At 40.2% G+C, this 9,429-nt stretch overlaps 2 protein-coding genes across 2 annotated transcripts; both read left to right on the forward strand.

The window, feature by feature from the left end:
- Positions 1 to 3,082: 3,082 nt before the first annotated feature.
- Positions 3,083 to 8,933, forward strand: LOC105970779 (protein OXIDATIVE STRESS 3-like). The gene is made up of 2 exons (XM_012995608.2): positions 3,083 to 3,451; positions 8,529 to 8,933. Exons 1-2 carry the CDS (start codon positions 3,192 to 3,194, stop codon positions 8,788 to 8,790), a joined length of 522 nt encoding a protein of 173 aa, XP_012851062.1. The 5' UTR covers positions 3,083 to 3,191; the 3' UTR covers positions 8,791 to 8,933.
- Positions 3,696 to 5,244, forward strand: LOC148767411 (uncharacterized). The gene is made up of 2 exons (XM_088823852.1): positions 3,696 to 4,970; positions 5,207 to 5,244. The coding sequence occupies exons 1-2, from the start codon at positions 3,824 to 3,826 to the stop codon at positions 5,242 to 5,244; spliced, it is 1,185 nt and encodes a 394-aa protein (XP_088679978.1). The 5' UTR covers positions 3,696 to 3,823.
- Positions 8,934 to 9,429: the final 496 nt, after the last annotated feature.

Consider the following 9,429-nt stretch of genomic DNA (forward strand, 5'->3'; position numbering starts at 1 on the left):
CAAGTTTCTTAATCAATCGTCGAAGTGCAGTCGTGGTTCCAACATACTCCCTCACGCGTTTCCCTCAATTTGATGTCACTCACACTCGTGTTTAACACTCAATCGGCTTTTACCCTCTTATATTCTCACGACTCTGCCTTTTTCCGCTCGTTGTATCTTCTTTTCACTCTTAATTGAACTCAAGAACAATCGAGAATCAAATAGCAATTCAAAGTGAGAATCAATCAAACAAATCACAAGAATCAAAAATTAAAGTCCTAAGAGATGCAAGTAATCTCAATAGAGATAAATGCTAAAGAATATGGAAATCTAGGAGAACAAGAATAAAGATACCATATTGAAGATTACGCAGATATTTTGTTTCCTTTTTTTTCTTTTTTTTTCTTGCCTTTGAAGCCAAGGCTCTGATACCAACTGATATGAACTACGCCAACATGTGACGAAACCCAATAACAATATATGGTTTTGGAACACCAAGACCCTCCAAAGAAAAAAGTTTGTCAAACCTTGACCCAATGATTAGTAAATCACGAAACAAGAATACAATGGATACGAAGACGCCACACCAAGAGTTCAAGATGGATTTAAGAATCTTGATGATAAGTCTGATTGTTTGAACGCCACAAGATAACTTGATAAGTTCAAAAGCTCTTCCAAGATAGAAAGAAGAATACTAATGCCTCACAAAATGATTTCTGAATTGATTGCTGAAACATACAACTTAGCCCCTTTATATAGGGTTAATATTCTCTAATCTATGGAAATAAACTAAGAACAAGGAATTATTATCTATCTAATCAAATCAGCCACAAATCAGCCAATCTAATTAACAATTATTGATTCTAAATTAAGGAAACATCTAAATCAGAAATTTGATATTCTAAAGCTGAAATTGCACAAGTGAAGGACTCTCCAAATCCTTGAAAAACGTGATTGCTTCAATTAGATCCTTCCATAACTTATATCTTTGTGATTGACTTCCCTCCAATCTGATTTGGTCCATTTGAATTGCGAATGGACTTTTACATGGATTTGAACTCATGTTGGGCCTCCAACTGTTTGCCATCTCAACTTCTTCTTGAATCAGCCCATATAATGCTTCCTTGAAACGCTTGGCTCTAAGCCTTGTGATTGGTCCGCTTGGCAAGCTTAGTGGCTCTTGGTGGACTTCGTCTCTTATTGTTCCATTTGCATCAAAACGTCTATTTCGTCTGATTTTTTTTTTTCATGTTTTTAAAAAAATTCACCCTTTATATAAAATAAAAAAAACTATTACTAATGATTCGTGTGCATGTTTGTGTGTGTAACGCCCCACATTTTCGAAACTTTAATCCCAAACCAAATTTCCATAAACCTGAAATTCTTACGTATAAGAATGATTAGGGATTTTAATTACGTGATTAATTTAAGTATCTTATGTGCTGGATTAGTAGGTTACTGTGGCAAACTGATTTACGCGATTTATGTGAGTAATTTAAATATTCTATGTGCTATAGTTACTTATTTTTACTTGGATTTAATTATGTTGTGATCTATGTAATTTTATTTCTACGTGAGATTATTGTATGACTTTTAATCATGATTAGCATATAATAATAATAAATATGCATAAACACATGCATGATAAATGCATATACACGTACGCACGCGCATGTGTGAAAGAAAATTAGAGATTTTAATAATTAGAAAATAAAATTAAAATTGTGCATGCTTGTACACATGTCAGAGTGTGAAGATTTACACTAATCTTACACTCAAGCATGCCAGTATCCCAATAGACACTCTTCCACCTTCATCATTTTACACCTCCATACCCATTTGTCTTCTCTTCTTCATCAACACCCAAAAACCACCACCTACATCAGACAACACATTTATTTCTTCCATGAATAAAATAGAAAAATTCATGATGCAAATCCCCTATATAACGTTCACTATTGAATATGATAAAAACACCACAAATAACACTTGCCCTCTAACGGGAGAGCAAAACTCCTCTCAATTTGATATCAGAGTTCTTTCCTTCTCCATTCTTCTAGTTTGGTTTGGTTTTGGACCACCTCCTAAAAGAGTTAAGGTTATATTCAATAAAATATCTTCATTTCTTCATTGTTCTTCGTCTAAAAACCCTCTTTTCTTTTGAAGGTTTTCCTCTTGGCTAAAAACCCTTTTTCTTTTTGGCATTAAGAAAGAAATCGGGATTATCTTGCTGCAATTAAATGGTATCATGGTATGAAAAAGAGTTTTCAAAAGTACTTAAATGATTTCTACACTTTTCGAAAATTAGGGGGTTTTGTGTAAAAAAAGAAATTTTGTGTTAATCTTGCTATTTTTGCTCTTGCATGTCTAATCTATGTTATAATCTATGAATCTAAGTATTTTTTGGTTCAAGGTTTAAATATTTCGGATATTTGGAATTCTTGCAAAAGAAAATGTAATTTTGGGATATTTGGTGGTTGCATGTGTAGATCTATGAATCTTGAGGACCAATCTGTACTTTCTATAAATTTCAGTTTGGAATATGTTTATATCTTCAAAATACAGTGCATGATGTGTGGGAATAAATTTATTTCGTACTTGGTCATGTATTAATTAGATATTCTTGAAGAAAAATATTTTTTGAAAAATAACTACTTTCTTAGCATTTTAATTGTTAAAAAAATTCGATATTTAATGAAACTGCAAAATAATTTCATAATCTGGAAAATTCGTTAGTTAGAATCCAATGAATTAAATTTGAGAATTTCAGGAGGTGATTAGCTATTATTTCTAAATATTAATTGTGCATGTGCTATTTTTGCGCTCTTGCATGTCTAATCTATGTAATTTGTAAGTTTATGTCATTTTCAATATTTTTTCAGGATAAATTCCACTTTCCCCCTTTGTATTTTGGCTCGATATCACTTTACCCCCTCTTACTCTCAATTTCATCAATTTGCCTCCTTGTACTTTGGCTCGATATCACTTTACCCCCTTCTACTATAATTGCATCGATTTGATAGTTCAATTTTTCTTTTCTTCCTAAAAGCCACATATTATATAATTCAATTTTTCTTTTCTAAAGTTAACAGCTACTTTTGTATTACATACTTTCAAACACACTCTCTCTCTCTCTAGATCTCTCTCCTATTCTTCTCTCTCTCACTTGTTCAATACTTAAATTCATTCAAGATTAGCAAAATTTTCATGAGATGGGCTTCAATGATTCAAAGCAAGTTATAAACTGGGCATCCATCACGAAACAAGAATATGCTGACGTGGAATCAACATCCTCCAATAACAGTGATTCAATGACGTCATCATCGTTTTCTTCCTCTCTATCATCGTCGTCATCATCAGAGTTAGCAGATGATGCATCATCGTCACCTTCTTCAACTTCATCTAATAATGCACCACTTTGTAGCGGTCCTCTTTATCAATTAACCGAACTCATGGCCCAACTACCCATTAAGTAAGTTTTTTAATTCATGTATGTACTATATGTGTTGTATCTGTCATGTGTGTGTTTTTGATTAATTAATTAATTAACTATATTAGCGTATATTATTATTATTATTATTATTTATTATAGTTACCTTATACATTAGGTTACCTTGTATATTAGATTACCTTGTGTAGTAGGTTAGGGTTTTCCTACATGTAACTATATATATTCTCAATATACGTAAGAGATATCATTCTCTCTTCTCTCCAATTATTCTCCTTCTATCATGGTATCAAGCCAAAAACCCTAAGGCCGCCGTTTCTCCCCTTCTTCAATTTTTTTCTCGTTCTTCTTCAATTTTTTCCTTCTTCTCGTTCTCTCATCTGTTCTATATCCACCATGGCCGACGAAACACCAACACCGACCATGATTTCCAACCCTTGTCATCTTGCTCATGCCATATCCAACATCAAAGCTCTTATTCCTGTTACCCTGGATATTAAAAATCCGAACTATCAAAAGTGGAGTCATTTCTTCATCATCACCGCAGGCCGTTTCTGCCTCACCGATCTGCTTCTCGGAAACGCAAAGCCCACCAACATCTCCGCCGACGAATGGCAACGCGCGGATTACCTCCTCCAATCTTGGATCTATGGCACCATCACCGAGGACCTCTCAAGCATGGTCCTCTCCAAAACCGCAAAGGCTCCTGATCTGTGGAAGGCCCTCGCTTCTCTCTTTACAGACAACGAAGACTATCGGGCCATCCAACTCGAAGAACAGTTCAAGTCCCTCAAGAAAGGATCTCTTTCGATCCATGACTATTGTCAACTTCTCAAAACCACTGCCGACAACTTGGCAGACGTCGGCAACCCCGTGTCAGACAAGCAACTCGTCCTCCAAACCCTCCACGGTCTACCAAAACATTACGGGACCATTGTCAACCTAATCTCCTTCCAAACTCCATTACCTTCTTTTCTCCAAACACGTTCACTACTCCAGATGGAAGAACAGCGCATCGCTGAACCGGAGCAGACCCCTACTGTTCTCTACGCATCTCGCCCCAACAGTTCCAACAGTTGGCCGAACAGTGGCAACAGTTGGCCGAACAGTTCCAACAGTTGGCCCAACACTCCCAGCAATTCTCGAGGTGGTGGTTCTTGGCGCAATCAGCGAGGTGGTGGTCGCACGAATCGTCGTGGCGGTCGTGGTCAGTCACGACATCCGATGCAACACTACGGTTACAATCAATTTCACCACCAATCGCAACCTTGGCGGGCCCCTTATACGCCTCAGACACCTCCATCGATTCTTGGACCCCCCCCAAGCTCTCCTGGTCCTTATCATGCTCCTACAGCTCATGCTTATTTCGTTGGACAGCAAGATCCCCAACAGCACGTGAACTGTTCCAACAGTTCGTCGAACAGTGGTCCCCTACAGCCAACAGATCTTGCCACTCATCTCAACACGTTGACCCTTCAATCATCGAGCGAACCTCAGTGGTTTATGGACACGGGCGCCTCATCTCACATGGCACCTCACTCAGGTAATTTCCATTTTATTTTTAATCCTAGTAATAATTTTCCCAAGCATGTCATCGTTGGTAATGGATCCACTGTTCCTATCCATAAAATTGGCCACACCATCCTACCCTCTACCCCATTTCGTCTAACCAATGTCTATGTTACTCCTCACATCATTAAGAACCTTGTGTCTGTCCGAAAATTCACTAGAGATAACTCTTGTTCAGTTGAATTTGACCCTTATGGCTTTTCTGTGAAGGACCTTCGGACCAGAGCAGTCATCCTCAGGTGCAATAGCTCCGGTGATTTATACCCTATTGGCGCCCCTTCTCCCAGCCCATCCGCAACCGCCCTCCTTGCTCACACCACGTCTGTCTCCTCTACTACATGGCATCGTCGTCTCGGTCACCCGGGAAACCCTGTCATGTCTCGTCTTTTTTCTTCCAATTTAATTTCTAGTACCAAAGACCCACGGGAGTCTCTTTGTAATGCTTGTCAATTAGGCAAACATTCTCGTTTACCTTTCTTTACTAGTCATTCTATTACCGTTGCACCTTTTGAAATTATTCATGCTGATCTATGGACCTCTCCTATTTCTAGTATTTCTGGTTTCAAATATTACCTCGTGCTAATAGATGATTTCACCCACTATACATGGACTTTCCCCATACACTATAAATCCGATGTTTTCTCACTGTTCCAACAGTTTCACAAACTTATACAAACACAATTTCAGCACCCCATTAAAGCTTTACAATGCGATAATGGACGTGAATTCAAAAATACAGATTTTCAAACATATTTTGCCAAACACGGTATCTTACACCGTTTCTCATGTCCCCACTCTTCCCCTCAAAACGGACATGCCGAACGCATGATCCGCACCATCACAAACATGATCCGCTCACTTCTCTTTCAAGCTTCCCTTCCCCCCACCTATTGGGTCGAAGCCCTTCATATGGCTACACATCTCATCAACATCCTTCCTACCAAATCCACACAAAATCGCACACCACATGAATCCCTATACAAATCAAAACCCACATACTCTCACCTTCGTGTCTTCGGTTGTCTCTGTTATCCCAATTTAACCGCCACCACCCCTCACAAACTCGCCCCTCGCTCTACTCCTTGTGTCTACCTTGGTCACCCCTCATCGCACAAAGGCTATCGTTGCCTCGATCGGTCAACCGGTCGAATCATTATCTCCCGCCATGTGATCTTTGATGAAAGCCGTTTTCCATTCGCTGAATCCACCGACTCACCCCACAACTCCCCCACCTCTAATATGACCGAACCCCTGCACCCACTTCTCTTCCTTCCTCAGCCTACACAAGTCCAACCACATGTCTCACAAAACTGTCCCAATAGTTCGTCCAACAACAATACACAACCACCTACGGTTACAACCAACTGTCCCAACAGTTCGTCCGACAGTCCTCCCTCAACTACACCCATGCCCCTCCACCCGACTGCATCTCCACAACCAGCAGAACCACAGCCTCCCACTCCCACTTCCTCACCCCCACCCAACCATCCTATGTTGACACGCAGCAAGGCCGGTATTCACAAGCCCAAAATCCCCTTTTCTCTTACCGTGTCTACCGCATCCCAAACTCCCACTACATATCGCCATGCCCTCCTTGATCCAAACTGGCGTATGGCCATGCTTGAGGAATATACTGCTTTGATTAAAAATAACACATGGGATATTGTGCCCCGCCCCCCTTCTACTAATGTTATCAGTGGCAAGTGGTTATATAAGCAGAAATTGAAGGCTGATGGTTCATTGGAACGGTATAAAGCACGATGGGTTGTTCGCGGTTTTGATCAACGCCCTGGCATAGATTTCGATGAAACATTCAGTCCGGTGGTCAAACCAGCAACTGTTCGAACAGTTCTCAGTCTTGCTCTCTCGCGATCATGGCCTATCCACCAACTTGACGTGAAAAATGCCTTCTTACATGGCAATCTCTCTGAAACTGTCTACTGCGAGCAACCTCCCGGATTCGTCGATCCATCTCGCCCCACTCACGTGTGCCGTCTCAACAAAGCACTCTACGGCCTCAAGCAGGCACCACGTGCTTGGTACAAGCGTTTTGCATCTCACATTACTAGCATGGGGTTCAGAGAATGCAAGTCCGACACTTCACTCTTTGTGTACTGCCGCAACAGTTCCCGCGACTGTCGCAACAGTTCACGCGACTGTCGCAACAGTTCATGCGCCTACCTTCTGCTGTATGTCGATGACATTGTACTCACGGCCTCCACACCTGAATTGCTACGTTCTATCACCGCTGCCCTTACTCAAGAGTTCGCAATGAAGGATCTTGGCGATCTTCACTACTTTCTCGGCATCTCAGTCACTCGCTCGTCGAATGGGTTGTTTCTCTCTCAACGCAAGTACGCTGACGAGATACTAGAGCGTGCACACATGGCCTCCTGCAACCCTTGTCTTACGCCAGCTGACACAAAGAGCAAGTTATCCTCAACCACTGGACCCCCCGTTGCTGACCCCACTCTTTATCGCAGCCTTGCCGGTGCACTGCAATACCTCACGTTTACTCGTCCTGACATCTGCTATGCTGTGCAACAAATATGCCTATTCATGCATGATCCGAGGGAACCTCATATGGCTGCTCTCAAGCGTATCCTTCGCTACATCCGTGGGACTCTCGATCACGGCCTTCAGCTCTCCCCCAATCCGGACCTCTCACTTATCGCCTACTCCGACGCCGATTGGGGTGGCTGCCCTGACACTCGTCGTTCGACATCGGGCTATTGTGTTTTCCTCGGCAACAACCTCATCTCTTGGTCCTCCAAACGACAGGTCACTACTTCTCGATCGAGTGCGGAGGCCGAATACCGAGCTGTCGCAAATGCCGTTGCCGAAACGACTTGGTTACGCAACCTACTTTCCGAGTTGCTCTGCCCACTTCCGAAAGCCACCATTGTCTACTGTGACAACGTTAGTGCCGTCTACCTATCCAGCAATCCCATTCAACACTCTCGTACGAAACATGTGGAGATCGATATACACTTTGTCCGAGACAAAGTTGCTTTGGGACACGTTCGAGTTCTTCACGTCCCATCCGCCTACCAATTTGCTGATATCTTCACGAAAGGTCTCCCCACTCAACTGTTCCAACAGTTTGTTTCCAGTCTCCACGTTCTCTCCTTTCCCGTTTCGACTGCGGGGGTGTATTAGCGTATATTATTATTATTATTATTATTTATTATAGTTACCTTATACATTAGGTTACCTTGTATATTAGATTACCTTGTGTAGTAGGTTAGGGTTTTCCTACATGTAACTATATATATTCTCAATATACGTAAGAGATATCATTCTCTCTTCTCTCCAATTATTCTCCTTCTATCAAACTAATGTGTGGTTTAATTAATAATTAATGAATACAATCCAACCTCGATAAATTAATAATCAATAAATTAATAATCTTGCATAAATAATTAACGGAGGGAGTAATTTCTTAGTTCGCTAATTTAATAGTTCGCTAAATTTATAGAATTTTGCTAGTCGGGACTGTATTAATTTATAAAGGTTTAACTATATTGTGCAGAAGGAGTTTATCAAAGTTCTATAACGGGAAATCACAAACTTTTGCATCGTTGGGAGATGTGAAGAGTGTGGAAGATCTTGCAAAGAAGGATATGAGTTACTGCACAAGAATGAAGCCATGCAAGAGCTACGGTGGCACTACTTTGATGAATCATTATTACGCCAAGTTTGGTCCGAAGGCTACCATTACAAAGAGGTCTTCCAAAAGACCAATTTCACCTTCTTTTGCTACTAGTCATGTTACCATGCTTCTCAATGCATAGAAACTTTCTTACTCTTTTATTTTAGAGGGTTTTCTTTGTAATTACAGAGACTAGAAAACCCTTTTGAAATTTGTACTTTTTCTGTTTATGGGATATATGTTAATTAAAGTAAATATTGAAGCACTTTCCTGGTTTCTTATTAATTACAAGAGGAAACAAATTTTTGATGTTGATTGAAAGTAGAAATGATGGCATCATATGTACCTAGTTGGATGAACAAACATTATTTTCAACCAGGTTACGGCTAAATATCAACACGCAAGTGCACGTATCGCAAACAAGTAGTAAAAGTGGACTCGTGAGAGTCGGATGTCGATCCCACAGGGAATACTCAAATTATCTAATCCTAAGTACCAAATTCTAACAATTATGATTTTTATCCAGCCTACGCAAAGTTGTCAAATTTAATCAACTAAATAATTAAACTAATTATGAAAGCAATTAAACACCCAAAACCCCTCAATTATGAAATATATGATTCATGATTATTAACCCGAGACACTAATTTACTCATAACCCGCTGTCGCGTGTATTATGAGTCTATTATTCATAAACGGTTCACTATATGTCTATGTAAACAAATTATGAATAAAGCATTAACTAACAAATCTCGTAAATGGCTACCTAAGGTGATATCTG

Source organism: Erythranthe guttata, chromosome 10 (genome assembly GCF_056151865.1).
Source record: "Erythranthe guttata isolate IM_541 chromosome 10, IM_541, whole genome shotgun sequence".
Classification (NCBI taxonomy): Eukaryota; Viridiplantae; Streptophyta; class Magnoliopsida; order Lamiales; family Phrymaceae; genus Erythranthe; species Erythranthe guttata.

Coding starts and splice junctions, on each gene's coding strand:
- LOC105970779 (XM_012995608.2), top strand. CDS start 3,192: ATGGGCTTCAATGATTCAAAGCAAGTTATAAACTGGGCATCCATCACG. Junction 3,452..8,528: donor ATGGCCCAACTACCCATTAA/GTAAGTTTTTTA, acceptor TATATTGTGCAG/AAGGAGTTTATCAAAGTTCT.
- LOC148767411 (XM_088823852.1), top strand. CDS start 3,824: ATGGCCGACGAAACACCAACACCGACCATGATTTCCAACCCTTGTCAT. Junction 4,971..5,206: donor TCACATGGCACCTCACTCAG/GTAATTTCCATT, acceptor TTTTCTGTGAAG/GACCTTCGGACCAGAGCAGT.